General features: G+C 63.1%; 5 protein-coding genes across 8 annotated transcripts in view; 1 reads left to right on the top strand and 4 right to left on the bottom strand.

The window, feature by feature from the left end:
• Nucleotides 1–12: 12 nt before the first annotated feature.
• On the bottom strand, nucleotides 13–8,067 carry TMEM132A (transmembrane protein 132A). Its single transcript, XM_051776925.1, has 11 exons — nucleotides 7,831–8,067; nucleotides 6,402–6,616; nucleotides 5,715–6,323; nucleotides 5,264–5,631; nucleotides 4,388–4,537; nucleotides 4,061–4,247; nucleotides 3,850–3,993; nucleotides 3,559–3,761; nucleotides 2,573–2,849; nucleotides 1,572–1,763; nucleotides 13–1,489 (listed from the first exon to the last, which is right to left on the bottom strand). The coding sequence occupies exons 1-11, from the start codon at nucleotides 7,883–7,885 to the stop codon at nucleotides 449–451; spliced, it is 3,441 nt and encodes a 1,146-aa protein (XP_051632885.1). The 5' UTR covers nucleotides 7,886–8,067; the 3' UTR covers nucleotides 13–448.
• A 614-nt stretch (nucleotides 8,068–8,681) lies between these two features.
• TMEM109 (transmembrane protein 109) lies at nucleotides 8,682–11,121 on the bottom strand. Its single transcript, XM_051777142.1, has 4 exons — nucleotides 11,073–11,121; nucleotides 9,993–10,226; nucleotides 9,534–9,636; nucleotides 8,682–9,455 (listed from the first exon to the last, which is right to left on the bottom strand). Exons 2-4 carry the CDS (start codon nucleotides 10,209–10,211, stop codon nucleotides 9,085–9,087), a joined length of 693 nt encoding a protein of 230 aa, XP_051633102.1. The 5' UTR covers nucleotides 10,212–10,226; nucleotides 11,073–11,121; the 3' UTR covers nucleotides 8,682–9,084.
• A 246-nt stretch (nucleotides 11,122–11,367) lies between these two features.
• On the top strand, nucleotides 11,368–17,544 carry PRPF19 (pre-mRNA processing factor 19). The gene is made up of 16 exons (XM_051777039.1): nucleotides 11,368–11,508; nucleotides 13,349–13,498; nucleotides 14,249–14,325; nucleotides 14,407–14,548; nucleotides 14,640–14,713; nucleotides 14,826–14,888; nucleotides 14,966–15,007; nucleotides 15,091–15,165; nucleotides 15,291–15,366; nucleotides 15,557–15,666; nucleotides 15,806–15,961; nucleotides 16,047–16,116; nucleotides 16,268–16,353; nucleotides 16,573–16,743; nucleotides 16,871–16,976; nucleotides 17,070–17,544. The coding sequence occupies exons 1-16, from the start codon at nucleotides 11,490–11,492 to the stop codon at nucleotides 17,165–17,167; spliced, it is 1,515 nt and encodes a 504-aa protein (XP_051632999.1). The 5' UTR covers nucleotides 11,368–11,489; the 3' UTR covers nucleotides 17,168–17,544.
• The window catches only part of ZP1 (zona pellucida glycoprotein 1), a 38,517-nt gene continuing 27,863 nt past the window's right edge, over nucleotides 17,338–27,991 (bottom strand). The window contains exons 2-12 of one of the 2 annotated variants that reach the window (XM_051776952.1): nucleotides 22,329–22,479; nucleotides 22,010–22,131; nucleotides 20,561–21,857; nucleotides 20,069–20,212; nucleotides 19,809–19,993; nucleotides 19,142–19,239; nucleotides 18,810–18,937; nucleotides 18,543–18,732; nucleotides 18,315–18,465; nucleotides 17,986–18,070; nucleotides 17,338–17,905 (exon numbers count right to left, since the gene is read on the bottom strand). In XM_051776952.1, the coding sequence (XP_051632912.1) occupies nucleotides 17,790–17,905; nucleotides 17,986–18,070; nucleotides 18,315–18,465; nucleotides 18,543–18,732; nucleotides 18,810–18,937; nucleotides 19,142–19,239; nucleotides 19,809–19,993; nucleotides 20,069–20,212; nucleotides 20,561–21,857; nucleotides 22,010–22,131; nucleotides 22,329–22,383 (2,571 nt within the window). In that variant the 5' untranslated portion in view covers nucleotides 22,384–22,479 and the 3' untranslated portion in view covers nucleotides 17,338–17,789. Of the gene's footprint in view, nucleotides 17,906–17,985; nucleotides 18,071–18,314; nucleotides 18,466–18,542; nucleotides 18,733–18,809; nucleotides 18,938–19,141; nucleotides 19,240–19,808; nucleotides 19,994–20,068; nucleotides 20,213–20,560; nucleotides 21,858–22,009; nucleotides 22,132–22,328; nucleotides 22,633–27,991 lie in introns of those variants that run through there. The other variant, XM_051776951.1, reaches the window with a different exon arrangement.
• Nucleotides 23,898–27,591, bottom strand: LOC127466331 (acyl-coenzyme A amino acid N-acyltransferase 2-like). Of its 3 annotated transcripts, none has more exons than XM_051777042.1 (4): nucleotides 27,533–27,591; nucleotides 26,111–26,580; nucleotides 25,128–25,330; nucleotides 23,898–24,552 (listed from the first exon to the last, which is right to left on the bottom strand). In XM_051777042.1, the coding sequence occupies exons 2-4, from the start codon at nucleotides 26,571–26,573 to the stop codon at nucleotides 23,965–23,967; spliced, it is 1,254 nt and encodes a 417-aa protein (XP_051633002.1). In that variant the 5' UTR covers nucleotides 26,574–26,580; nucleotides 27,533–27,591; the 3' UTR covers nucleotides 23,898–23,964. The 3 variants fall into 3 exon arrangements, with proteins under 3 accessions (XP_051633002.1, XP_051633003.1, XP_051633004.1); XM_051777043.1 differs by lacking the exon at nucleotides 27,533–27,591 and adding an exon at nucleotides 27,283–27,492; XM_051777044.1 differs by lacking the exon at nucleotides 27,533–27,591 and adding an exon at nucleotides 27,316–27,492.

Here is a 27,991-nt window from a genome sequence, read left to right as displayed (position 1 = left end):
TTTTTTTTAAATACTTTATTTTTGTAACAACGTCAGAATTAAAAACTTTTCCATAAATACCAGCCCCTGGCAGCCCCTTCCTGGGTGTTCCCGGTAAAAAATGTGTACAAAATGGATGTGTGGCCAGGGTGAAGGGATTGGAGAGGGAGGGGGCGGGATAACCAGGATCCCTCCCCGGGATCAGACCACAGGAATCACCACCACCATCATCATCATCAGCACTATGAACACCATGTCGCAATGAGACCCAAAGCAGTAAGGGCATCCCAAATTCCTCCCCGGAGCCGCCAGGATCCCAGAACCTCTGGAGACCCTTCCTTGGGCCTCTCGGCGGGGTCGCCGGGGATTCCCGGCGCGCGTGGGGCCGGGATCGGTGTCCCCCCGGCGCGGCACGGGGAGGAATTCAGTCCCTTACTGGTTTGCCCGGGAATCATGGGGTTCCCCAGGCTCAGGAGCTGCCGCGGATCCTCTCCATGTAGCTCCGGAGCTCCTCGGGGTCCCGCAGCCCCATGTCCTCGCAGACCCAGCGGATGTCGTCCTCGCTGGCCACCAGGATGGACTGCACGTGGGGGGCGGCCGGGGGGGGCTCCTCGGGGGCGCGGGGGGGGCCGAAGGTCACGAATTCCACCCTCTTCCTCCGGCCGCCCCCGCCCGGGGCCGCCCCTTCCTTGCGGGGCACGGGCGGCTCGGGGGGAGCCCCGTCCTCGGCCGAGCCCCCGCAGCTGCACCCCGCACCCGCGGGCTCCGGCTCCCGGTGCGGCGGCTCCCGGCGATCCAGCTGCCGGCTCAGCTCCTCCTGGTCCGTGCCCAGCCAGACCCAGTTGTGGGGCTGCGGGGCCGCGGGGGCCCCGCCCGGCTCGGGCAGCTCCTTCTGCTGGTAGCGCAGCACGAAGAAGATGCAGTTGACGAGGAAGATGAAGATGGCGAGGCAGAACACTCCCAGCAGGACGTACATCCCGATTTCCAGGTCGGTCACCCGCTCCGGGGCCTTCACCATCTCCTCCTCCTCCTCCTCCTGCCGCTCCCCCTCTGCGCGGTCGCGTCCGTAACCTCCTTCCTCCTCATCCTCCTCCGAGGAGGATCCCTGGAACTTGGTGGCCGCCGGCCCCACGCCCACGGGGTCCCCGCGCCCCACGGTCACCGCTTCCCGGGACATGGCCCCCTCGGCCCGCGGGAAGGGCCGGGGGCTCCCGGGGGTCGGGGGGTGTCCCACCTCGAGCCAGGTGGTGCCGGTGGCCAGCGGGGCCGGGCGCTGCCGGGCACGCCGGCACGGGTCCGGGGGGTGCAGGGCGAGCTGGAGCAGAGCCCCCCGGCCCGGCCCCTCCGCCACCACCCACGGGTGGGAAGCGGGAACGCCGGGAGACCCCCCGACGGTGGCGACAGAGCGATCCAGGGACGTCACGGCCAAGGCCACGTCGTGCCACCCGTAGAGCTCCAGCGGGGCCAGCGTGCGGTCGGAGAAGGACAGCCAGACGGACAGCGTGGCTTCCTGCCGGGATAAGGGGCGGGATGGCAGCGGATCGCGGGATATGGGGAACGCCGGGAGCCCCCTCCCCTCCGGCCCATCTCACCTGCTTAAGGGCGCGCAGGGTGGGCGTGCCCAGGGCGGTGGCGGTGACCACGCCGGGATGCTCCGGGTGTGCCCGGAGGGACAAGGAGAGCCCTGCCACCACCTGGGCACGGAGCTCCGTCACCGTCACCTTGTCCTCGGACACCACCAGCGTCTGCTCCCCCAGGATGGAGTCGGAGAGCGGGGAGCGCACCTGGGTTGGGGTGGAGCCCGGGGGGGGTTATGTGAGACCCCCCCCGACACCCCTCATGGCCGTTGTGTCCCTTCCCACCTCTGCCCTGGACACCCCAGTTCCCTCCCAGCCCACCAGCTCCCCCCCTCCCTCCAGTCCCTGCACTCCCCCAGCTCCCCTCTGCCTTCAGGACCCCCTGTTTCCATCTCCCCAGTCCCAACACCCCCAAAATCCCAACCAAGGACCCCCCTTCAGCTCCCTGAGACCCCCTCCAACCCCCCATCTCCATCTCTGCAGTCCCAACACCCCCAGTCTCACCCAGGACCTCCCAAACTCCCCCCAGGACCTTCTCCAGCCCCCTCATCTCCATCTCTCCAGCCCCCACATTCCCCAGGACCTCCATTCGTCCCCTCATTTCCCTCCTGTGCCCAGGACCCCCTCCAGCCCCCCATTTCCATTCCCTCCATCCCAACGCCCCCCAGCTCCCCCAGCATCCCCCAAGCCGACTCTTCACCCCCTCACTTCCCTCCCCTCTGCCCCCGGGACCCCTCCAACTCCTCCACCTGCGTTTCCCTGGCACCAACACCCCCAAGATTCCCCCCGGGACTCCCCAAACTGACCCCACAACCCTCTCTAGCCCCTCATCTCCATTTTCCCAGACCCTGCACCCCTCCAGCTCCTCCCAGGACCACCCCCCGGATTCCCTCCTTAGTTCCTCTCCCCCCAGGACGCCCTCCAGCCCCACCCCTCCATCTCTGCAGCCCCGACACCCCCCAACCCACCCCAGGCCTCCCCTCCACCCCCTCATTTCCCTCTCCCCCCCGCTGTACCTCCACGGAGGTAACCCCGGGCTCCCGGCCCACCACCACGAGCCCCCCCTCCAGCGAGGCCACCCGGGGGTCCTGCACGCGGGTCCGGGGGGCCACCAGGTGGGTGACGTCCAGGAGCCACTCGGGGCCGGGCAGGTAGGACAGGGAGCGGCCCCCGTCCGGCGGGTGGGACACGAAGTGGGCCAGGACACGGAGCCCCGTGCGCTGGAACTGCGGGCGGCAGCTCCGCACCCGCCGCTCCGGCTCCTCCGGCGCATCCTCGGCCTCCAACGGGGAGCTGGGAGACGGGAATCACGGGATAGGGGGCCAGGGATCCTGGGACAGGGTGATGGGAATCCCAGGACAAGGTGACGGGGATCCTGGGACAGGGTGACAGGGATCTCCGGAAGGGTGACAGGGATCCTGGGGCGCGGGGAGAGGGATTGCAGGGCAGGGGTACAGGGATCATGGGATAGGTGGCAGGGATTGCGGGACAGGGTGATGGGGATCCCAGGACAAGGTGACAGGGATCCTGGGACAGGGGGACAGGGATCCCAGGGCAAGGGGGGCAGGAATGCCAGGACATGGGAGTGTGTGGGGTCTCAGAGGGACAGGGACACAGGTCAGAAGTGTCACAGAGCTCAGAGGACAGGAACACACAGTCACGAGCGTCACCGGGCTCAGCCACACGTGCCACGAGTGTCACAGGGCTCAGAGAGGACAGGGGTAAATGTCACGAGTGTCACAGGGCTCAGCCACAAGTGTCACAGGGCTCAGAGAGGACAGGGGCACATGTCACGAGTGTCACAGGGCTCAGCCACATGTGTCACGAGTGTCACAGGGCTCAGAGAGGACAGGGCCAAATGTCACGAGTGTCACAGGGCTCAGAGAGGACAGGGACAAGCGTCACAAGCGCTTCGGGTCTCCCTGCTCCCATCTCACCCCTTTCCCACCATCCCAGGGACACAGGGACAGTCCCGGGCGCTCCCCCCGGGAACGGCGCTCACCTGTCGGGATTCCCGGGCCGCCTCCATCCGCGGAGCTGCTCCAGGGCAGGGTCTCCCAGCTGGACGCGCAGCGGGAGCAGCGGGGCCCACACGGAGAAGGCGAGCTCCGCGTGCAGCCGCCGCGCCCAGAAATCCACGCGGGCCCCCCGCGCCCCCCGGCTCTCCCGGCCCCCCACGAACACGGCGTCGCAGGAATCCGACACCTGGAAGAGCACAGGTGATGCCGGGGGACGGACAGGGATCCGGGCCAGGCGGGGCGGGATGCGGCGGCAATGCCGGGAGGGAGCTCACCTGCAGCACCTGCTTGTCGGCCGACTCGCATCCCACGGGATCGGCCAGCTCGGACACGCCACCTCCCGCCTCCACGGCCACCAGTTTCACCGGGATGACCCGCGGGATTCCCGTCAGTGGGGCCGTGTTCAGGATCTCCAGCTCCTGGTGGGACAGAGGGGATGAGCCGGCGCTCCCACGGGACGGGGGGGATGGAGGGAACAGCACCCACCTGGACCAGAGGGACGAGGGCGCGGATTTCCCGCTCTGCCACCTGGATCTCCCACACCAGCTTGTCCTTCTGGGATTCGGGATCCTGGCCGGGATACTCCACCTGCCAGGTGAGGGGCCGTGCCGGGCCCCCCGTCCCGTTCTCCACCACCAGCTCCAGGTGCAGGAACGCGGCCGAGTCGGACACCCTGTGGATGCACACCGGGATCAGGATCACCGGGACCCAGGTGGGATGGACTGGGATGGGGCGGGGTAAGGGATGGGGGCTCTGGGACTCCACTGGGACACTCTGGGATGGGGCAGTGCCACACGCTGTGCCAGCCCCTACCTCCCGCTGCCAGGGGTGTCCCCGATCCGCCGGCACGTCACCACAGCCAGGGAGTGCTTGGGACCCCGGGAATGCTCCAGGTGGGCGCTCCAGGTGCTGGGAATGGTGGGATGGGCGGCCACCACCTGCAGTCCCTTCTTGGCCTTGATCCTGGGGAGGATCCCATGTCACAGCGTCACACAGTGTCACGTGCTGTCACACACAGTGTCACACTGTCACACACTGTCACACACACAGTGTCATGCACAATCATGGTGTCACAGTGTCACACTGTCACAGTGTCACACAGTCACACACTGTCACGGTGTCAGTGTCACACACTGTCACATACTGTCATGCACATTGTCACAGTGTCACACACTGTCACACACTGTCACATACTGTCACGCACATTGTCACAGTGTCACACACTGTCACACACTGTCACACACAGTGTCACATATTGTCACACACAGTGTCACATATTGTCACACAGTGTCACAGCATCGCTGTCACACAGTCACACTGTCACAGTTGTCACACACAGCATCACACACACTGTCACACACTGTCACACACTGTCCCAGCGTCAGTGTCACACAGTGTCCCACACTGTCACAGTGTCACACACAGTGTCCCCCACAGTGTCCCACACCATCACACAGTGTCCCACACAGTGTCCCACACAGTGTCCCACACCGTCACACAGTGTCCCACAGTGTCCCATGCTGTCACAGTGTCCCACACAGTGTCACACACCATCACACAGTGTCCCACAGTGTCCCATCCTGTCACAGTGTCACACACAGTGTCCCACAGTGTCCCACATTGTCCCAGCGTCCCCCCTGCCCCGGTGTCCCCTCCCGGCCGTGCCCCCCGCCGTGTCCCCTCTCTCACCGCAGGGTCAGGGCGTGCGCAGTGAAGTTGTTCCTCAGGGCTATGGTGGCCCTGAACCTCTGCCCGGGGCGCAGGGTGGCATCGGGGACGCCCAGCAGGACCTTGTCGTCCAGCCGCACCTCCTGCCGCCGCTCCGGCTCTCCCGCCCGCAGCTCCAGCGTTCCCAGGAATCGCGGCGTGTCCCCCTTCCCGCAGTGCCCCGGCCCCCCCACGCTGTAGCGCAGCTCGGCCGCCTCGGGGCTGCTGGGGCTCTCCGGGGGCTCGGGGGGATGCGGGGTGTCCCCGTCCTTCCGGCGGCTCCGCTGGGGTCCCGGGAGGAACCAGCGCAGGGGGATCTCCAGCTCCACCACGCAGACGCCCAGGGGGGCCTGGAGAAGGGGGGGACAGGGGGCTAGTGGGTGTGGGGGGGGCAGCGGGCACCCCCCCAGGGGTCCCCGGGGGTGGCACTGACCTGCAGGTGACAGGAGCCCTGGGCCACCCGCCCGCGGTGGTGGGCGTGCAGGGTGACGCAGGGCAGCTCCTGAGCCCCGGGGTGATCCCAGTCCTTCTGGGGATGCCGGTCCTTCGGGGGGTGGTCCTGCTGCGGGTGGTGGTTCCAGGTCCCAGGGTGGTCCCAGTCCCTGGGGTGGTCTCTGTCCCTGGGGTGATCCCGGTCTCTGGGATGATCCCGGACACCAGGGTGGTCTTGTTTCCTGAGGGACTCCTGGTTCCCAGGGTGGTCCTGGTTCCTGGGGTGATCCTGGACCTTGGAGTGATCCCGGACCCCAGGATGCTCTCGGAGCCGCAGGTGGTCCCGGTCTCCAGGGTGGTCCCTCTGCTCAGGGTGGTCCCGCTCCCTGGGATGATCCTGGACCCCAGGGTGGTCCCAATCCCTGGGCTGATCCTGAACCCTGGGGTGGTCCCGAACCCCAAGGTGATCCCGCTTCCCAGGCATCCAGTCGGGCCCATGCAGGTGGAAGAGGACACGAGCCACGGGCTCGGCGGGGGACACGGAGCTCTCCAGGGACACGGCGCGGACAGCCCAGGATGCTGAGCCGGGTGGGCTCTCCATGGGAATCTCCTGCAGGGACACAGGGATGGTGTCGGGGGGCCGAGATACCCCATGATGGTCCAGGGGGGCTCTGGGGGTCCCGTTTACCTGGCGGGTGCTGAAGGGGGGGTAGGTGGCCTGGAGCAGGGCCTGGGAGCCGGCGCGGTGCCGGAGCAGCAGGAATGTCTCAGAGCGGGAGTGCAGGGAGGAGTTGGGGGGCACGTCCTGGTCCACCCGCTGCAGCCGGTAATACTCAGGAACCCCCAGAACTTCCAGCTCCGCCGGCAGGAACACGGGATCCAGGGGGTCCCCGTCACCCCTCGCTGTGAGGATGGGGCTGTGTCACTGGCACTGCGGGCACGGGGGGCAAGGGGGACTCCAGGCCCACCTGTGTGGCACCACACAGGGCCACCACATTCCAGAGTCACCCCATCCCGGGGTTATCCTATCCCAGGGTCACATCATCCCAGGGTTATCCTATCCCAGGGCCACCACATTCCAGAGTCACCCCATCCCAGGGTTATCCTACCCCAGGGTCACCCCCTCCAGGGTCACATCATCCCAGCGTCATCCCATCCAGGGTCACCCCATCTAAGGGTTATTCCATCCCAAGGTTACTCCATCCCAGGGTCACCCCATTTCAGTCACCCCATTCCAGGGTCACCCAACGCCAGGGTTATCCCAACCCAGGGTCACCCCATGCCAGGTTTATCCAATCCCTGGGTCACCTTATACCAGGGTCACTCCATTCCAAAGTCACCCTATCCCAGGGTTACTCCACGCCAGGGTCACCCCATTCCAAAGCTACCCCATCCCTGCGCCAGTGTTGGGGGTCGGCACTGGGGGACAGGGATTTGGGGATTTGGGGATTTGGGGAGGGGTCACTCTGGGGGGATCAGCGCTTAGGGGGGCCCCCCGGTTCCTCCAGCCCTGTGGGGATCCAACCCCGGTGGGGAGAGGGACGGAACCAGGTCCCACAAGGTGTGATCCATTCGGGTTGCCCAGATCACAGGGAGCAGATCCCACCTGGATACCCGGGCACCTGGATACCCTAGATCCCGCGGCCGGGAACAGATCCCACGCGATCCCACCCGGGAGGAGAGGCGAGGCAGATCCCGGGGGAAGGGGATCGCCTCGGGCTGCGGGGATCCCGCGGAGACTGCGAGGAGATTCCCCCTCGAGATCACAGCGGATCCCTGGGATCCCAGGTGGTGGAGGGGGCGCGGATCCCCGTGGAATGGGGGGCGCGGATGGCGGGGAAGGCGCGGGGGGTGGTGGTCAGGTCTTCCCGGTTCTCGTGATCCCGGCGGGAGCGGATCCCGGGGACCCCGAATGCAGGGAAGGGGCGGGGACGGGGGGGTGGTCAGGTCGTCCCGGATCGCGGGAGCGGATCCCTGCGGAACAGGGGGGAGGGATCCCGAACGCGGGGAAGGGGGGGATGATCGCCCCGGATCGTGGGACCACGCGGGAGCGGATCCCAGCGCGGCGGCGGGGGGATCCCGGTGACGTTCCCATTCCCGGTGCCATTCCCACTCACCCGAGGCGCAAAGCAGGGCGACCGCCAGCAGCGCCAGGCGGGGCCCCGGGGCCATGGCCGGGGGGCTCGGTGGGGCCGCCGGTGCCGCCGGTGCCGCCGGTCCCTGCCGTGGCTCCGCCGCTGCCTCCCGTCCCTCCGCCCCCGCGCCCAGACAATGGGGCCGGGGCGGGACCGGCACCGGCGCCGCCTCGTCCCGCCGGGTCCTAAACACCGGCGTGCCCGGCGCCAGGCACAGCCCGCTCCCATTCCCAGCCCGCTCCCATTCCCAGCCCTGCTCCCCTTCTCAGCCCTGCTCCTATTCCCAGCCTGCTCCCCATTCCCAACCTTGCTCCCCTTCCTAGCCCTGCTCCCCATTCCCAGCCCGGTTCCCCATTCCCAGCCCTCTTCCCCATCCCACTCCAAGCCCAATCCTGTCCCCATTCCCAGCCCTGTTCCCCAGCCCCATCCTCATCTCCTCCCCATTTTCATCCTCATCTCCTCCCCATTTTCATCCTCGTCCCATCCTTTCCCTATCCCCACTCCCCATCCCATTCCCATCCCCACCTGGTGCTGGACACCCTGGAGCAGGGTGGGATGGTGCTGTTATCCATTCTTCCCTGTCCCACCCCAGCCAGGGACACTTGGAAACACTGTGGGACACCAGGAACACGGGAAGGACCAGAACAGACGCGGCCAGGAGCACGGAGTGAGTGGGAATTACAGCAGGAATAACTGGAAGGCAGTGGGATCCTGGCACGAATAACCCACCCTCCTCCTCCTCTTCCTCCCTTCCCACCCCAAGTGGGTCCCCCAGGGGAGCCCCCACACTCCGAGCTCCAAGCTGGACCCCCTTCCCATGGGAAAGCAGCGGATCCAGGCCGGAAAAACCCGTCTTTATTCCAAACCATTTATCAAAACCGTTTAAAAAGCAGCTGAAACCCCGAGGATTGACAGTGGGGGGGTCCCCGGGGGAGGGACTCTCAGCCCCCCCCAAACGAGCAGAGCTCCCCTTTTGGGCCAGATTGGCACAATATCCCCGTGGAGCAGGGAATGGGGGAGCTCCTCTCCCGGATTTGGGCTCCGGGGGGGGCTTTGGGGGACCCCCCTCCCCAGGGTGAAGGCACTTGTGGCACTTGGCAAGGCACGGCCCCCCAGCTCTGGGAAGGGATGCTCCAGGGAAAACTGGGGGGGCTCAGCAGGGGTGGGGAAGACATGCTTGGAATTCCGGAGCCAAGCTGGGAAGTGCTTTGGTGGGGTGTGTGTGTGTGGGGGGGGTCAATCCTCCCGGTTCCGGGGCCCCCCAAACTTCTGGCGCCGCCGCAGCTCCTCCACCTTCCACTCCAGGCTCCTGACGGCCGCATCCAGCCGGGCAGTGGGATTCTGGGATCCCACCAGACTCCCCAGGAGGGCGTAGAGCACCCACAGGGCCAGCAGCATTCCCGCCTGCACCGTGGGGCTCTCCTTGGAAGCGGCCACGTGGAGGAAGGCTCCGAGGAAGAGGAAAAGCTTCAGCCCCCGGAGCAGCGGGAGCAGCAGCCCCCGGAGCCGGGATAACACCCAGGATCCCACCAGGGCGGCCAGAGCCCACAGGAGAACCCGCTGGACTTCCCCGGGGCTCAGCGCGGCCGCTCGCACCAGCCGGTGGCCTGGGAATGGGAGATGGGAGTCACCGGCGGCACCGAGAATGGGGGCCGGAGTCGTCCCACGGGATGATCCCAACTCACCACCGATGCTGGAAGCGGCCAGGAGATCCGCCAGGATCCCGCAGAGCGTGGTCAGGGCAGCTGAGATTCCAGAGGAGACGATCCAGAGGGTGGTGGAGAGGCTCTGTGGGGAAAAATGGGGATGGGGGACCAGGAAAAGGGGGTGCAGACCACTGCGTTCCTCCAGGAGAGGCTCCAGGGAAACTTTAGGGATTGGGACCTTCCCCTTGTCACCAGCCAGGGGAAAAGGGGACACAGACCCCTGTGTTCCTCCTGGAGGGGATCCAGGGCAAATTTAGGGATTAGGACCTTCCCGCTGTCACCAGCCAGGGGATAAGGGGACACAACCCCCCAGGTCCCTCCATGAGAGGCTCCAGGGAAGGTCTGAGGGGTCAGGATCCCACCATTATCCTGGGAAAAGGGGGAACACAGCCCTCTACGTCCCTCCTCGGGGGGAAAATTTAGGGATGGGGATCCCACCTCCGCCACCATCTGCAGGGCTTGGGGTCCCACCCAGCCCTCCAGGGTATCCCAGGAGGCTTTTCCCAGCCGGGACAGCAGGTCATCCATGGTGGCAGTGCTGGAGTGTCCCCGGAATCCCTCCGAGCCACCCTTGGCTTCATCCGCTGCCGATCCCAGCAGGAATGGGGCCCACAGGAGCAGGACCAGCAGGGCCCGGAGCCCCCCGGCACTGGCCATCCTGGATCCCAGGATCTGTGGGGAGAGGGGGAGCCGAGAGGGGCTGGTTTTGGGGTCATCCTGCTGGGTTTGGGGTCCCCCTGAGCAGGAGGGGAGGGCGGAGGCCCCAAAGCTCCGCCCTCCCCTCTCGCCTTCCAGGCACAGGCCTGGGTGTCCCAGCTATTTTTGGGATGGCTGGGAGTCAGCGGGACACGGCCAAGGGCACCGGGCCTGGCTGGGGAAGGGGGGGCACCCAGCACCCTCTTCCCAAAGGAAGGAGCGGGGAACTTTGGGATGGGCCATAGCCATCACCACCCCCTACAAAGACCCCCTGTGCACCCCAGTCCTCCCTAATCCCCCCAGTTCCCCCTGATTACCCCAAATCCTCCCTGTGCCCACCCCCTCCTGTCCCATCCACTCCTTGGGGTCCCCTCAATCCCCCCTGGATCCCCCCAGTGCCCCGCGGAACCCCAAATCCCCCCTGTAGCCACATTCCTCAGTTCCCCCCAGTTCCCCCTGGATCCCCTCAAATCCCCCCTGTGACCACCCCATCCCAATTCCCCCCCCCGCCCAGTTCCCCCAACCCCCCGATTCTCCCAGTGACCCCAGTAGGATCCCCCCAATTCCCCCCCCTCCTTGGATCCCCCCAGTCGCCCCTGGATCCCCCAATCCCCCCCGTGCCCACCCCGCCCAGGTCTCCCCACCCTCCGCGATCCCTCTGATCCCTCCAGGATCCCCCCAAATCCCCCGACCCACAGCTCCCCCCCCTTCCCCTCAACTCCCCCCACACCTCCCACAACCCCCCCGATCCCCCTGGATCCCCCCAGAATCCCCCACTGCTCTCCCTCCACCCCGCTCTCCTTCCACTGGGCTCACACCCACCGTATTCCCCCGTATCCCCCCAAATTTCCTCCGATTTCCCTCTATTTCCCCCTATTTCCCCCCCTTCGCCGAGATCCCCCCCCGACCCCCCCTCACCGGGGGCTACTCCGCGCCGCCGCTGCCGCGGGGCACGCCGGGAGCTGTAGTCCCGGAGCCGCCGCGGGGCACGCTGGGAGCTGTAGTCGCCGTATCACCGCAATGCACGGCGGGAGTTGTAGTCGGTCGCCATGGCAATAAAAGGGGGAGCGGAAGGCGCCGTTCCCGCCGGGGGCCGGGGAGGGCGCGCGGGGGATGGCGGGAGCGCTTCCGGTTCCGGGGGCGGTGGCCGCGTGAGCGCTCGGGGGCCGCGCGCGCCAACCGGGAACCGGGAGCGGGAAAGCGGAACCGGGAGCGGGGCCGCAGCTCCCGCGGGCCACCATGGCGCTCATCTGCTCCAGTGAGTGCGGAGGGAGGGGGGCGGCGGGCGGGGGGGCACCGGTTTGTGGGGGCACTGGTTTATGGGGGCACTGGTTTATGGGGTCACTGGGCAGGAGGGCACTGCTTTATGGAGTCACCGAGCAGGGAGGCACCTGTTTGTGGGGTAACCGGGCAGGGGGGCACTGCTTTATGGGGTCATCGGGCATGACGGCACCGGTTTATGGGGTCACTGGTTTGTGGGGTCCCCGGACAGGGGGCACCGGTTTGTGGGGTCCCCGGACAGGGGGCACCGGTTTGTGGGGTCCCTGGGTAGGGGGGGACACCGGTTTGTGGGGTTCCCAGACTGAGGGTCGCTCTGGTTTATGGAGTCACTGTTCGGGTTATGGGGCTCACGGACTGGGGTCGCTGGGCAGGGGGTCACCATTTTATGGGCTTCCCAGGCAGGGGGTCACTGGTTCATGAGGGTTGCAGGTTGGGGATCACTGGGAGGGGGGTCGCCAATTTATGGGGTCACTGGGGGGGGGGAGTCACCAGTTTATGGGGTCACTGGGAGGGGGGTCACCAGTTTATGGGGCCACTGGGGGGGGGTCACCAGTTTATGGGGCCACTGGGGGGGGGTCACCAGTTTATGGGGCCACTGGGGGGGGGTCACCAGTTTGTGGGGTCACTAGGAGGGGGGTCACCAGTTTATGGGATCACTGGGCAGGGGGTCACCGGTTTATGGGGTTCCTGGGCTGGGGGTCACTGGTTTATGGGGTCGTCAGGCAGGGGTCACTGGCTTGTGGGATTCCCGAGCAGGGGGTCTCTGGTCTATGGGGTCACTGGAGGGAGGCTCAGCGGGTGATGGAGTTCCCAGGCTGGGGGTCACCAGTTTGTGGGGTTCCCAGACTGGGGGTCAGCAGGCAGGGGTTCACCAGGTTATGGGGTTCCCAGACTGGGGGTCACCGGTTTATGGGGTGACTGGGCAGGGGGTTCCCAGGCTCGAGCGTTACTGGGAGGAGAGTTACCGGGAGAGGGGTGAGCAGTTTATGGGGTCACTGGAGCAGGGTCACCAGTTTGTGGGGTTCCCAGGCAGGAGGGTCACTGGTTTATGGGGTTCTCAAACTGGGAGTCACTGGGCAGGGGGTTCCCAGGCTCGAGTGTTACTGGGAGGAGGGTTACCAGGAGAGAGGTGAGCAGTTTATGGGGTCACTGGAGGGGGGTCAACAGTTTGTGGGGTTCCTAGGCAGGGGGGTCACTGGTTTATGGGGTTCCTGGGCAGGGGGGTCACTGGTTTATGGGGTTCCTGGGCAGGGGGGGCACTGGTTTATGGGGTTCCTGGGCAGGGGGGGCACTGGTTTATGGGGTTCCTGGGCAGGGGGGGCACTGGTTTATGGGGTTCCTGGGCAGGGGGGGCACTGGTTTATGGGGTTCCCACACCAGGAGTCACTAGGCAGGGGGTTCCCAGGCTTGAGTGTTGCTGGGAGGGGAGTTACCGGGACAGGGGTGAGCAGTTTATGGGGTCACTGGAGGGGGATCACCAGTTTATGGGGTTCCCGGGCAGGGGATCACTGGTTTATGAAGTTCCCAGGCTGGGGGTCACCGGTTTATGGGGTTCCCACGCCAGGAGTCACTGGGCAGGGGGTTCCCAGGCTCGAGTGTTGCTGGGAGGGGAGTCACTGGGACAGGGGTGAGCAGTTTATGGGGTCCCTCATTTGCAGGGTTCATGGCCGGGGGGTCACTGGGACGGGGTGTCACGAGTCTGTGGGGTCAGCGGGTGGGATTTTCCCGGCCTAGCAGAGTCACCGGAGAGGGGATTCCCGGGCTCTGGGGCAGGCAGGGTCCCCCAGGGCCCTGACCCCCATTCCCGTGGCCCCCAGTCTCCAACGAGGTGCCGGAGCACCCGTGCGTGTCGCCCGTGTCCAACCATGTGTATGAGCGGCGGCTGATCGAGAAGTACATCGCCGAGAACGGCACCGACCCCGTCAACAACCAGCCCCTGGCCGAGGAGCAGCTCATCGACATCAAAGGTGCCCGGCAACGCCAGCCCCGCCTGGGAACTGCCTGGGAATCGGGGGTGGGAGGGGATTTCCCGAGGGATGGGAGATTTGGCGAGGTGGGATTGGAGCGCAGGGATCCTGAGGACATGGATGACCCCTTTCTTTGCCGGTTGCCCAGTGTGGCTCGTGGCGCTGGGAAGGGTTTTCCTGAGGGATGTGGGAGTTTGGGGAGGTGGGAATGGAGCTGAGGACAGGAATGACCCTTTTCCTCGCCCATTGCCCAGCGTGGCTTGGGAGATGGGAAAAGGTTTTCCTGAGGGATGGGAGATTTGGTGAGATGAGGTTCGAGCACAGGGATCCAAAGAGACCCTGAGGACAGAGATGACCCCCTTTCCTTGCCAGTTGCCCAGTGTGGCTTGTGGGGCTGGGACAGGTTTTCCTGAGGGATGGGGGAGTCTGGGGAAGTGGGAATGGAGCACAGGGATCCAAAGGGATCCTGAGGACAGAGATGATCCCTTTGCTTGCCAGTTGCCCAGCGTGGCTCATGGGGCTGGGAAAGGTTTTCCTGAGGAATGGGGGAGTCTGGGAAGGTGGGAAGGGAGCTCAGGGATCCAAAGGGGTCCTGAGGACATGGATGACCCCTTTCCTTGCCAGTTGCCCAGTGTGGCTCGTGGCACTGGGAATGGTTTTCCTGAGGGATGGGGGAGTCTGGGAAGGTGGGAATGGAGCACAGGGATCCAAAGGGCTCCTGAGGACACGGAGGACCCCTTTCCTTGCCAGTTGCCCACCCGATCCGCCCCAAGCCTCCCTCGGCCACCAGCATCCCAGCCATCCTGAAGGCGCTGCAGGACGAGTGGGTAAGCCGTGGGTCCGTTTCCGGTGGGCTGTGGGGTGGGATGGCACGTCCCCCCCCCGGCTGACCCCGTCCCGCCCCGCAGGACGCCGTGATGCTGCACAGCTTCACGCTGCGGCAGCAGCTGCAGACCACGCGCCAGGAGCTGTCCCACGCGCTGTACCAGCACGACGCCGCCTGCCGCGTCATCGCCCGCCTCACCAAGGAGGTCACGGCCGCCAGGGAAGGTGAGTCCCCCCGTCCCGCGGGAACTGGGGAGGGGCACTGGGAACGGCTCTGTGCCCGCTCCCCCCGCCCCAACTCACGGTGTTCCCGCAGCTCTGGCCACCCTGAAGCCCCAGGCCGGGCTCATCGTGCCCCAGGCGGTGCCGTCGGCGCAGCCCAACGTGGCGGTGAGTCCCTGCTCCCCAGCCCGGTCGTTCCCGACCCCTTTCCCGCTTGTTCCAGCTGCCAAATCCCTCCTCTGGGTGTCCCTCTCCACCCCTGTTTCTGTGTCCCACCCAGGGCGCCGGGGAGGCCATGGATTTGGGAGAGCTGGCGGGAATGACCCCGGAGATCATCCAGAAGGTAAGGGCTGCTCCGTGTGTCCTGTTCTCCCGTGGAATTCCCGACCTGTGCCAACCAACCCTCCCCTTGTTTTCCAGCTCCAAGACAAGGCCACGGTGCTGACCACGGAGCGTAAGAAGGTGAGTGACCTCATCCAGACATTCCATGGGAGCCAGAATATGCTGTGCTCCAAGAGAGGCTGATGTTTATCCCTGTTTTCCAGAGGGGCAAGACCGTCCCCGAGGAGCTGGTGAAGCCGGAGGAGCTCAGCAAGTACCGGCAGGTCGCCTCCCACGTGGTGAGTGCCAGGATGGGAAAAGGCTGGAAAACCAGGAGCTGGGAATCCCTTGAGGTTTCTGGATTCCTTCTGGGAGTGTTTTCCTGCTTGTGGTATTTAATCTGGGGGTCTCCTGCCTCGCACAGGGGCTGCACAGCGCCAGCATCCCGGGAATTCTGGCCTTGGATCTGTGTCCTTCCGACACCAACAAGATCCTCACCGGTAAGGCAGGAATGCGGCTGCCTGGGATGGGATCTCTCTGCTTTTGGGAATGCAGGATGGGACAACGGGGTGAAGGACTCCCTCCCCTCACGGCAAAGCTGCTGAGGGTGGGATTTTCCAGGAAAAGCGGGTGGATTTGGAGTTGTTGGCTCCACACTCCCATCCCAGCGCTTCCCGCTTGGTTTTCCAGGTGGGGCGGATAAAAACGTCATCGTGTTCGACAAGAGCTCGGAGCAGATCCTGGCCACGCTCAAGGGACACACCAAGAAGGTCACCAGCGTTGTCTTCCACCCATCCCAGGTGCCTGCAGCCTCTCCCCTCACGGCCAGGATTCCTCAAGTTTGCATTTCGGGACCCTTTTTCTCCGGAATCTCCAGCTGGGAGCTCTGGGGGAGGTGAATCCTACCCGCGTTAACCTTCCCACATGGTCCCCGTTTAGGAGCTGGTGTTCTCGGCTTCTCCCGACGCCACGATCCGGATCTGGTCCGTTCCCAATGCCTCCTGTGTCCAGGTGGTCCGTGCCCACGAGGGCTCCGTGACCGGGCTCAGCCTCCACGCCACCGGAGATTACCTGCTCAGCTCCTCGGATGACCAGGTGGGACACATCCCATCCCATCCCACGGATCCCACCCATGCTTCCTACTGCTCTGGAGCCAATGCTTCTCCTGTCTTTTTCCCAGTACTGGGCTTTCTCGGATATCCAGACAGGCCGTGTCCTCACCAAGGTGACGGATGAGAGCTCTGGCTGTGGTAAGGATTAGGGATGAGTATCCCCATCCCGGGGGTCTCTGGGCTTCTGGAGCTCTGGACAACTCGTTTGTGGGGGAGGGGTCTTGCTGTCCCTGAGTCTTCCCAACGCTCCTGATTATTCCCAACCCCGAGTGTCCCCGTGTCTCTCCAGCTCTCACCTGTGCCCAGTTCCACCCGGACGGGCTCATTTTTGGGACGGGAACGATGGATTCGCAAATCAAGATCTGGGATCTGAAGGTAGGGCTGGCCTTGATGGGAATATGGGGGAGTCCAAGGAGTGGGACTTTGGGGAACGTTTTAGGAAGTTTCCTTCGAAAATGCCCGATTTCAGTGGTGACACTGTAACCATGGTTGGGGTTGTCCCGAGAAGATCCGTTCATCCCCTTAACTCCAGAGCGGAACGATGGCACGTTCCCGCACTGTGATTCCCTGTCTAACCAACCCCCTCATCCCTAGGAACGCACCAACGTGGCCAACTTCCCAGGGCACTCCGGGCCCATCACCAGCATCGCCTTCTCCGAGAACGGATATTACCTGGCCACAGCCGCCGACGACTCCTCCGTCAAACTCTGGGATCTGCGGAAGCTCAAGAACTTCAAGACGCTGCAGCTGGACAACAACTTTGAGGTGGGTGTGGGGGGGTGTGTGTGTGTGTGTGTGTGTGATAGCACCTTCCCCCCCTCCAAAATGGGGCCAGCGTCCCAAAAATGCTTTGGGAGCTTTCCCAACGCCTTGTTCCGCTTCTCCTCCACAGGTGAAATCCCTGATTTTCGACCAGAGCGGGACCTACCTGGCGCTGGGCGGGACCGATGTCCAGATCTACATCTGCAAGCAGTGGACGGAGATCCTGCACTTCACAGGTGAGGGGGTTGGGGTGCTGGAGGTGGGCTGGGATCCGTGGGAACCAGGGAGCCATGAATGTTTTCCACCTGGGAATGTTTTCCACCCCCCAGAGCACAGTGGCCTGACCACGGGAGTGGCCTTTGGCCACCACGCCAAGTTCATCGCGTCCACGGGGATGGACCGGAGCCTCAAGTTCTACAGCCTGTAATCCCAGGATCCTGCTGGGATTGGGGGTGGGAGGGGGGTGGGAATATCCGTATGGGATTATCCAAGTGGGAATACCCCGGTGGGATTATCAAGATCCCCTGTTGTAGCTGTTAGTGCAAGGGGGAAGTCGGGCGTTGTCTTCCCCGCACTCCGTGAATTTGCTGTTTAGGGTTTCTTTTTTCCCCCTGATTCATTGTGTTTTCCGCCTTTAGAATTTTTTTGTGCTTGTAACTGATGTGAACCCCCACCCCTCCCCAGTCCTTGCGCTCCTGGAATTTGGAGGCTGGGATGCGCGGAGGGAGGGAAGGAACGTGCAGGTTTTTGTATGCAGTTACTTAGTTTCAGTATGGAAATAAAGGATTATTCCCTGTCATCCCATTGGGAAAGGGTTCCGCTCCTGTAAAGGGTTTGGTGGGTAGCAGCATAGGATTTGGGGGGCTGGGGGTGTTTCCAGCTTGGGAATAGGGATAAAGGATCCCCTTTCTTCTCACTCCCAGGATAAACCACCCCTAGAGCTGTGATTTGCACTGGTTTATTTTTCCAGCTTTCCCAGAGAAATCCAGCAGTGTTGGGTGGAGGCAGGAGCTGTGAAGAGGAAATGAGTTAGAGGGATGAAAGGTTGTTTAGGGATGAAGGGGTTTCCCTCTCTTGGAAACCTTGGGAAAGACAACGCATCCCTGGGATGTGACTGTTCCCATTCCATCGCCCATCCTGCTGTTCCCCGGAGACCGACGCGCTCCTGGTGGGAACAGAGTGTTGGGGTGGGAAAACGGGGGCACACAGAGGGACCACTAAATCCCAGGAAGCTCCCGGACTTACGTGAGGTTGCTCCCAGCTGGCAGGAGGGGCGGCACGGCTCCGGCTGGGCCAGGTGGCACACGGAGGCACTGCAGGAAATGTACACCTGGGAAACATAGGTGGGCTGGGATCAGCTGGAGACCCCTGGAAAGGGGCTCCAGGACTCAGGGAGACCCCCAAAAAGGGGGTCCAGGACTTGAGGAGACCCCCAAAAAACAGATTCAGGCTTTGGGGAAGCCCCATAAAGGGACTCTCAGCCTTGAGGAAGCACCAACAAGAGGAGTTCGGAGCTGGGATGGATTTGGGATGAGGGATTCCCAACACTGGGACGCCCCAAATGCACAACCCACCTCTCCCTCCATCACGGCCATCCCAGGAGGCTCCACAAAGGTGAAGGTGGAGATGACAAACCGCTGGTAGTGGCTTGGGAATGGCAGCTCCGGAGAGGCCGGACCCACCGGCACCATCCGTGTCCGGTAATTGTCCCCCTGGAAGGGACACCTGGACAGGCAACAAAGACCCTCCGTGGGCACCATCCATCCACCCTCACCTCCATCCCCCCGTCCCACTCCACTCACCCGTCCACCAGGATGGGCCACTGGGGCTGGGAGGCGGCGCTGGAGCCGGGAGAGGCCCAGCACTGGTGGAGCACCAGCACCAGGTTGGGATCCGTCTTCTGGAGCAGCCGGACTTCCACGAAAATGGGGTCCCGGAGCACCCTGACCAAGGGGAAGTCGCCCACGGGGTGGTAGGAGCTGTAGGATTCATCTGTGGGAATGTTGGGAGGGGTTGAGCGGGATGGGGAGCGGGGTTGGGAGCGGGGTGGGAAGCCGGGAATCGCTCACCGGTGGCAATCCGGAGCTCGAGCCCCAGCGGTCCCGGCATTGCCAACGGAGCGGCCGTGGGGGGCACAGCCACCTCCATTCCCAAGGGAAGGAGGTCGCTGGCATTGTAGATGCACCGAGCCTGGAGACTGGGAAGGGGCAGAGGAAGTTGGAAGACTCCCAAATCCTCCATCTGCCCCTTCCGGCATCACCTCTCCCAGCCCAAACTGGGGGGGGAAAGCTGGGAATTTGGCAGGAGCGAGGATTGGGTTGATCCCGGGGTGGGAGGGCAGGACGGGCTTTCCAAAGGGGAATCCTGGCTCTGTGTCCGGCTTTTCCCGCCTTTCCCTTACATGTAGACGCTGTCCCGGGTGACGAAGCCGCGGGAGGATCCCTGGACATCGATGGTGGAGATCAGCTGGTTCTCGTAGATCAGCCGGTCCTCGATCACCTGGAGGGGACATAGGAACAGGGAACATCCTGGGGGATCCACGGATCAGGCTCTGAGACAGGAGGCAGTGTGTGGATGAGGTCTTTATCCTGAAGTGGGTTATGGAGCTGGGAGCATCCCGGGGGATACATGGATCAGGGTGAGCTCTTTATCCTGAAGTGGGTTATGGAGCTGGGAGCATCCTGGGGGATACATGGATCGGGGTTTGAGGCACAAAGCTCTTTATCCTGAAGAGCCTTTTGGAGTTGGGAGCATCTTGGAGTTCAAATGGATCAGGGTTTGAGGCATGAGGCAGAGAATAGATGAATTCCTTATCCTGACATGGGTTTTAGAGAAAAACATGGAAACGAGCTGTGAGCATTCCAGGGGATTCATGGATGAGGGTTTGAGGCACGAGGCAGAGTGCGGGTGAATTCTTTGCCCTGAGGTTGGGTTATGGAGCTGGGAGCATCCAGAGGGATAAATGGGTCAGGGACTGAGGCACGAGGTGGAGGCTGGGTGAGCTCTTTGTCCCGAGTGTTTCCCGGCCCTCTCCCTTCCCCGGGGGCGCTCCGGGGGTCTCCCGGTACCTGCACGGTGGTCCCGCAGTGCGTGACTGGGAAGCGGAACATGACGGAGCTCTCGGTGACGCGGAAGGGCTCACACCCCGCCTGGCTGCCGGCCAGCCGGACGCTGTCCAGGTTGTAGGGCTGCACGGCCATTCCCCGCGGGACCACCAGGATAAACTGCCCCTCCCGCAGGCACTGCACGGTGGCTGCGGCACCACGGAGACATTCCATCACCCTAGTGCCCAGGGGATTCCCGGGATGCCCCTCCCCGAGCGCCCTACCCGTGTTCCCGTAGTAGCAGGGCGTGGCACGATCCGTGTCGTCGTAGCAGCATCCCGCCTGGATGCACCCGTCCCGTCCCTGCGGAGCCACGCACGGCATCCGGCCCACCGGCACCTGGCACTGCTCCCGCGTCAGCTGCATTCCTGAGGGTGGGAAGAGATCAGAACTCCTCCTCGGGAACTCCCCCGTCACAAAGTCCCCCTGGCGAATCCTGGAATTGTTGGGTTGGAAAAGCCCTCTAAGGTCACGGAGTCCAACCGTTCCCGCAGGAATGCCGAGGCCACCACATCCCCAAGTGCCACAGCCACGTGTTTTTGGGACGCTTCCAGGTGTGCTGTCCAGGACTGCACAACCCTTATCATGGAAAATTTTCCCTGATATCCAACCCAAACCTCCCCCTGGCACAACTTGAGGCCAGTTCCTCTTATCCCAGCCCCTGGTCCAGCCTCAGATCCAGGGCTGCATCCCTTCATCCCGCTTTTCCACCATACCTGCCCCTCCCGAAGGGTAGAAGAGTGCCGTGGGCTGGAGCGGATTGTGGATCCCGGGATGCAGCAATCCAGGCTGGAGTCCAGGGCTGATCAAACCCGGCCAGGATGAGAGTCCCGGGCGCACTAAAGCCGGACTGGGATGGCCGGGATGGATCAGCCCAGTGTGGCTCGGGAGCGCAGTTTGGGAGCCGGAAAGAAAACCGGGCTGAGCCATTCCTGGCTGGTTTGGGAGCTGAGATCCTGGGCGCAGGAATCCTGCTGGAGGGTGAGCACCAGCAGGGGTCAAGCCAGGTGAGTTTTGGGATGCAGACCCTGGGCGAGGCCCTGGCTGGGTCTGACTCCCGAGATGCACCGAACTGGGAGGATTTTGGAATACAAACCCTGGACGAAGGCCTGGTTGATTTTGATTCCCAGAATACACTGAACTGGGAGAATTTTGGGATGCAGACCCTGGGCGAGGCCCTGGCTGGGTCTGACTCCCGGGATGCACCGAACTGGGAGGATTTTGGAATACAAACCCTGGATGAAGGCCTGGTTGATTTTGATTCCCAGAATACACTGAACTGGGAGAATTTTGGGATGCAGACCCTGGGCGAGGCCCTGGCTGGGTCTGACTCCCGGGATGCACCAGACTGGGAGAATTTTGGGATACAGGCCCTGGACGAAGTTGATTTTGACCCCAGAGATTCACCGAACTGGGGTGGTTTGGGGACACAAACCCCGGGCGAAGCCCTGGTTGAGTCTGACTCCCGGGATTCACCCAACTGGGAGAGTTTTGGGATACAAACTCTGGGCGAAGGCCTGGCCAAGTTTGACCCCCAGGAAGCCTCCAACTGGGAGGATTTTGGGATACAAGCCCTGGGTCAAGCCCTGGGCCAAGCCCTGGCTGGGTCTGACCCCCAGGGCGGAGGGGCTGCACTCCCGGGTGATTGAAGCCTCCCTGGATATTGGAGATGGGATGAATCCCAGTAGACTCGGACGGAAGCCCTGGGCGAACTGGGTTGGACTGGGGTGGAATCCCGGGAAGCACCGAGCTGGGCCCATTCTGTGCCACAGTGTGAAGCTGCTCCGAGTGGGTGTGGGATCCTGTCAGGGTGAGGGAGGACTGGGAGACATGGTGCTGGAGACCAGTGTGGGAGACCAGGATTCCACTATCCCGGCCCTGCTCCGGGATGCTGTCCGGGAGCGTCTCGTAGCCACCCGGCTTCGGGCAGGTGATGTTGACCTCGGAGGAGGTGAGCAGGATCCCACTGGGAAGCAGCTCCTCCAGCTGCACCCTCAGGACGTAGCGGTTCCCCTGCAGTGGGATATGAGGGATAGTCACCTCCATCCCACCGGGAAGGGGCAGGGGAAGGGATGGCAATGTCACCTGGAGCAGGAAGGGGCAGGGGAAGGGGTGGGAATGTCACCTGGAGCAGGAAGGGGCAGGGGAAGGGGTGGGAATGTCACCTGGAGCAGGACGTGGCAGCCCTTGTATCCGGAGGAGAAGATGACAGATCCATCCTCCCCGGAGTTGAGCCGGTGGAGGCAGATGGAGCAGTTGGCCACGTCAAAGCGGGTCCCAAACTCGTCTGGTGGGACACCATGGACACAGGGAAGTGACACATCCGGGTGCCAGGATGCTCCTGAGGGTGGCGGGCGCACAGATCCCCCCCCCCCCCGAGCAGCACCTGCCCCTCGTTCAATCCATTGGGTTTATCCCATGGAAAATCTCGGGTTTCAGGGATCCAGCACCCCAAGGGGGTCCAGGGGTTCATCCCACACTCACCCAGGACCTTGAAGCGGACGGAGCGGCCGTGGGACGGGAATACCAGGAGCTGCATTCCCAGCTCTCCGCAGGTGTAGCGGTGCCGCAGGAACGACACGGTGGCCCTGGGCCACAGGGCCAGGAGGAAGAGGAGCAGGAGGAAGGAGCAGCTCTGTCCCATGGTGGTGTGAACCGGGCGGCACACGGGGCTTTCCCACACGGATTTATATCCGGAGGGGATCAGCTGACCGGGTGGGATGAGCTCTGCCCAGGGCTCCTCGCTCCTGTGCCGATGGCAACCTCAGTGCCCTGGCCCCGTGGTCACCTCCCGTGGCCGTGTCACGGTGACCCGGGACAAACCAAGCTTATCCCACGCTTGGAAAACTCTCCCGGTGGATGCCCAGCTCGATCCAGGAGGGAAGAAAAGGTAGCGTGTGCCCTGATTCCTGCTTGCCACAGTAACATCTGGACATGCCGTTCCCGTGGGACTGGGATCCTGCACAGGGGCTGGGGGACACGGTGGCACAGCCCCGGTGGGCTCCAGGGCACTAGGACTGGGAATTTGCCACTGGCAGTGCCACAAGGAATGCAAAATCCTCCGTGGGGCACTTTGTGCGTTCCCTCTGCCTCCCTTTCCAGAACTTTCCCTTCCGGGATTTCTCTTTACTGCAGATTAAACTAAGTCACCGTCCGGCCCTTCCCAGAGTGACAGGCACAGCCATTCCCTGTTCCCTGCCCTGGGGTGGGAATGGGACCATGCCAGCTCCCAGAGGCACTGGAATCCTGGTGGGAAGGTGTGTGGGACTGGGGGGGCTGGATATGATCCCCTAAAACCGCATCAGGAAGCGATGGCAGATGTATATGGCCGATATATGTTCTAGATGTGTCTGATACGTGTCCTATATTTATCCAACATATATCTGATAGGTGTCCTATACAAATCCAATATATGTCTGACCTATGCCTGATAAATGTATTATATATATATGTCCAATGTCTGATATATGTCCTATATGTACTCTCTATACATCCTATATATGTCCTATATCTGTCCTATATCTATGTGTGTGTACTATATCTATGTCCCATATATGTCCTAAATATAGATGCCCTATAGATGTCCTATATATGTCCTATATATACATCCATCTCCTCTTTATATCCTATATATATGTCCATATATATCCCATATATATCCTCTATATATGTCCATATATATCCCATATATATCCTATATATATCTGTCCATCTGTGTCCTCTTTATATCCTATATATATGTCCATATATATCCCATATATATCCCATATAGGTCTGTCCATCTGTGTCCTCTTTATATCCTATATATATGTCCATATATATCCCATATATGTATGTCCATATATATCCCATATATATCCTATATATATCTGTCCATCTGTGTCCTCTTTATATCCTATATATATGTCCATATATATCCTATATGTATCTGTCCATCTGTGTCCTCTTTATATCCTGTATATATATCCTATACATGCCCTATATATGTCCTACAGATGTCCTACGTATATCCCATATATGTCCCACACAGCTCCCCCAGAAGCACAACCAGGATCCAGCAGGTGCCGCTTTATTCCCGTTGGCGCCAATCCCGGTATTCCCGACCCCCTCTCCCGCTCCCTCACAGTTTCGTGGTGGCGGCTGGGCCCAGCTGCTGCTCCAGGAACCGGACGATCTCGTGCCAGGAGTGTTCCTGGGCGCGGGCGTGGGGCTGGGGCTCCCCCCCCCACACCACGGGCCGGGGGGAGCTGCGGATGCAGGAGACGCTGCACAGGGGGGAGCCGGGCGGCTCGATGAGGTGCCCGGCGCCGGGATACGACAGGATCCGCCCGCTCTCCGGGGGCATCCGCGCCAGGGCCAGCTGGGCGAACAGCTTGCTGTTGAAGCTCCGGTCGGCCTCTCCCACCACGAACAGCACCTTCCCGCGGACATTCTCCACTGGGATGGCCGAGGCGCGGTAGGCGGGGTCGCGGGGGTCGGCGAAGACGGCGGAGTTGTCCAAGGCTCCCGCCTCGGTGAGGAGGACGCGCTCCACGCGGTAGGGGATGGGTGGGATGCGCAGGTCCTTGTAGACCAGCGGGGTGCCGTGGAGAAAGGCCGTGCCATTGATCCACACCGTGGCCACCACCTGCGGCAGGAAGCTGGCCAGGGCCAGGGCCACCTCCGCGCCCTTGGAGACGCCCACCACGCCCAGGCCAGGGCCTCGCACCTGGAGAGGGGGACATGGAGCCAGACGGGAGATGAGTGGGATGGCACCGGGGTGTTCCCAGCCGTGGGGAGAACACCCTCACTGGGACGTTCCCGGTCGCCAGGATGTTCCTCGCTTGCCAGGACATCTCTGGGACATCAGTGGAACACCCCTGGGCACCAGGACAAGGATGTCTTCGTGGGATGTCCCTGGTCCCCTGGACATCCTGCTCACTGGGATGCCCTCGGTCCCTGGGATATTCCCAGTGCTCAGGACAACCCCTGGGGCATTACTGGGACATCCCTGGTTGCTGGGACATTCCTGGGAAATCACTGGGATGGCCCTGGTCACCTGGGATGCCACCAGCCCCTGAGATATCCCCGGTGTTCAACACAATCCTGGGACATCCCTGGTCACCTGGACATCCCTGGGACATCCGTGGTCACAGGGATGTCCTGCTCACCAGGATGCCCCCAGTCCCCAGGACGTTCCTGGGACATCCCTGGGACATCCCTGGTCACATGGACATCCCACTGCCCAGGTTGCCCCAGGACATCCCGGCTCACAGATTCTCCTCTCCATGCTCCAGGACTCACCTTGGGATGCCGGAGGAGGAAATCCGCCGCCTCCTCGAAGTATTCCAGGTCGAACTGGGACAGGACTTGGGGCAGGTCATCGTAGGCGAAGAAGGCGAGGGCCAGCACGGCAAAGCCCCGGCTGGCCAGGAGTCCTGCCCGGAAATCGATCAGCCCCCCGGCGCCTCCAAACATGTCGATCACCCCCGGGAAGGGTCCTGGACCTGCGGGAAGACGGAGAATGTCAGGGACGAGGAGCCACTGTCCTGCATCCTCGGGATTACAAGGTTGGGCATCCTGGGGTGCAAGGCTGGGTATCCCAGGAGTCCTGAGGTTTGGTATCCTAGGGGTCACAAGTTTCAGTATCCCGGGTGTCACAAGGCTGGGCATTCCAGGGATCCCAAGACTGGGCATTCCGTGGGTCCCGAGGCCAGGTCCTGATGTTTGCTATCCCAGGGATCCCAAGGCTGGGTATCCCAGGGGTTCTGAGGTTGGGCGTCCTGGGGGTCCCAATGTTTGTTATCCCAGGGGTGCCAGTGCTGGACATCCTGGGGGTCCTGAGGTTTGGCAACCCGGGGATCCCAAGGTTTTCGCATCCCACAGGTCCTGAGAATGAGCATCCTGCGGGTCCCGAGGTTTGACATCCTGCGGGTCCCGAGGTTTGACATCCTGCGGGTCCCGAGGTTTGACATCTCAGGGGTCTCAAGGTTTGGTATCCCAGAGGTCCCGAGGTTTGGCATCCTGGGGGTCCTGATCTTTGTTATCCCTGGGATCCCAAGGTTCAGTATCTCGGGGTTCCCAAGGCTGGGCATCCTGGGATCCCAAGGTTCAATATCCCGGGATCCCAAGGCTGGGTAACTGGGGGTCCTGATGTTTGATATCCCAGGGATCCCAAGGCTGGGCATCCCAAGGGTCCAGAGGTTGAGCATCTGGGGGTCCTGCTGTTCGTTATCCCAGGGGTCCCGAGGCCATGCATCCCGGGCTCCCCGCTGCGTGGTGCTCACCAGGAGGCAGGAACAGGGCCCCTCGGACCCTTCCCTGGCGGACGGGCACCCGCTGCACTCCGGGCCCCACGTACCACCGCTCGGCCTCGCACCATCCCAGCAGCCGCTCCTGCGGCTCCGCACCCAGCTGGACCCCGTCGAACACTTCCAGCCGCACCAGGAAGGGGCTCCCGGCCACATCCCGCTTCACCAGCCGGCGGAAAAGCGTGTCGGGCTGCAGGAACCAGAAGAGCCCCATGGGCCACACGCCGGAGTAGCTGCCCCCCAGCGCGGCCTGGCTCCCGGGATCCACCTCTCCCGATCCGTCGGCGCGGAAGAAGGCGCGGGACTGGAAGCGCTCGCCCTGCTCGTCCTTGAGCCACGCGCGCAGGGTGACCAGCTGGGACGGGGACAGGCCCCGCACCCGGAGCTGCACCGGCCGGTCAGCCAGCGAGGACCGCGGCGTCACCGTCACCTCCACCATGCTGCACCTGGGAACGGGATTGGCCTGAGCATCCCGTGGGGATTGCCTGCCCAGGTAGGGGGCTGGAGGCTGGAAGTGTCCCCAGGGATCCTCCCAGGGCATAACGGCGTGACACGGCGAGGTAGGTCTGCGGTCCAGATAGTCCTGCTGGCATCCCTGCTTCCCTGATCACTTCCCTGCTTTCCTGTTCTCATCCCTCACTCCTTTCTGATCCTCGTCCTCTCCTTCCCTGTCCTCGTCCTCTCCTTCCCTGTCCTTGTCCCCTCCTTCCCTATTCTCATCCCTCCTTCCCTGTCCTTATCCCTCTCTCCCTGGATCTCATCCCTCCTTCTCTGTCTACGTCCCCTCCTTCCCTGTCCTCATCCCTCTCTCCTTCCCTGTCCTCATCCCTCCCTCCCTGGATCCCATCCCCTCCTTCCCTAGTCCTTGTCCACTCCTCCTGGTCCACCTCCCTCCTTCCCCAGTCCCAGTCCCCTCCTTCCCGGGTTCCTGTCCCCTCCCCTCATCTCATCCCTTCTTCCCTGGTCCCTGTCCCCTCCTTCCATGCCCCCATCCCCTACTTCCCTACTTCCCATCCCTCCTTCCCCTATCCCCACCCGCGGGCCCCAAGTCCCCCCCTCCCCCCCCCCTTCCAGCGCCCCCAAAACTTGCCCGGCAGCAGCACCACCCCTTTTCCACGTGTCCCAGCCCCGGCATTCCCAACACCCACTGTCCCCTCTCCTTCTCCTCCTCCTGTGCCCACCGGGGGCCGGAGCGGGGCGGGGCTCCAGCGGCTCTGAGCCCCCCAGTCCCGAATTCGTCCTGGAACGCTCCGTTGCCTCTCCGGGAATGCGGAACAAGGGGATTTGGCCCCAGTCCCGCCCTGGGAGGAGGCACCGTGTTCTCCCACATCCGTCCCACCAGGAAATCAGCCCCTGCAAGCCCCGAGGCCACGGGCTCCCAGCTCCCCCCTCTCTTACCCCGCCGGGCAAAGGCTCTGTGGGCTCTGGAGAGGGAGAAGCTGGGATTTGAGTATTCCTTGGAAATCATTAACCCGGGAAGCAGGAGGGCAGAGGGCTGCCCATATCCTCACGCCATGCTGGCACGTGCCACGCCCCACAACTCCCGCCAGATTCCCACCAGATTCCCTCCCTTTCCCTTTTCCTTGATCCTGGACGTGGGTGGGACCCCCTGTCATTCCCATTCCCGGGAGGGCTCCAGGCCAGCTCCCCCCAGGGCCACAAGGTTTTGTGTGTCCCCAAAATCGTCACCCCGGAATGAAGCTCCAGGGACCCCCATTCCCACCCATCCCAGGGCTTCCCACTGCTTCCCGTAGTCCCGTTTTCCACCCCAGTGCCCCTCTTGTTCCCCCCCCCCATTGTCTCTTTATCCCATTCCTCCCCAGGAATGCAGAAAAGGGTGTTCATGGAGCAAGAAAA

The sequence above is a fragment of the Manacus candei genome, unplaced genomic scaffold, assembly GCF_025592945.1.
Source record: "Manacus candei isolate 608988 ecotype Guabito, Panama unplaced genomic scaffold, ASM2559294v1 h1tg000009l, whole genome shotgun sequence".
NCBI classification, from domain to species: domain Eukaryota; kingdom Metazoa; phylum Chordata; class Aves; order Passeriformes; family Pipridae; genus Manacus; species Manacus candei.
The sequence above is the reverse complement of the archived record's forward strand: the minus strand, read 5'-3'. Positions and strand labels throughout refer to the sequence as shown.

Coding starts and splice junctions, on each gene's coding strand:
- TMEM132A (XM_051776925.1), bottom strand. CDS start 7,885: ATGGCCCCGGGGCCCCGCCTGGCGCTGCTGGCGGTCGCCCTGCTTTGC. Junction 5,632..5,714: donor AGGGCTCCTGTCACCTGCAG/GTCAGTGCCACC, acceptor CCCCTTCTCCAG/GCCCCCCTGGGCGTCTGCGT. Junction 1,764..2,572: donor CCGGGGTTACCTCCGTGGAG/GTACAGCGGGGG, acceptor ACCCCAACCCAG/GTGCGCTCCCCGCTCTCCGA.
- TMEM109 (XM_051777142.1), bottom strand. CDS start 10,211: ATGGCCAGTGCCGGGGGGCTCCGGGCCCTGCTGGTCCTGCTCCTGTGG. Junction 9,637..9,992: donor CCCTGCAGATGGTGGCGGAG/GTGGGATCCCCA, acceptor TTTTCCCCACAG/AGCCTCTCCACCACCCTCTG. Junction 9,456..9,533: donor GGCCGCTTCCAGCATCGGTG/GTGAGTTGGGAT, acceptor TCCCATTCCCAG/GCCACCGGCTGGTGCGAGCG.
- PRPF19 (XM_051777039.1), top strand. Junction 14,549..14,639: donor GGTCACGGCCGCCAGGGAAG/GTGAGTCCCCCC, acceptor GTGTTCCCGCAG/CTCTGGCCACCCTGAAGCCC. Junction 16,744..16,870: donor AGCTGGACAACAACTTTGAG/GTGGGTGTGGGG, acceptor TCTCCTCCACAG/GTGAAATCCCTGATTTTCGA.
- LOC127466331 (XM_051777043.1), bottom strand. CDS start 27,464: ATGTGGGAGAACACGGTGCCTCCTCCCAGGGCGGGACTGGGGCCAAAT. Junction 25,331..26,110: donor GGCCCTGTTCCTGCCTCCTG/GTGAGCACCACG, acceptor GTCTTCCCGCAG/GTCCAGGACCCTTCCCGGGG. Junction 24,553..25,127: donor TCCTCCTCCGGCATCCCAAG/GTGAGTCCTGGA, acceptor CCCCCTCTCCAG/GTGCGAGGCCCTGGCCTGGG.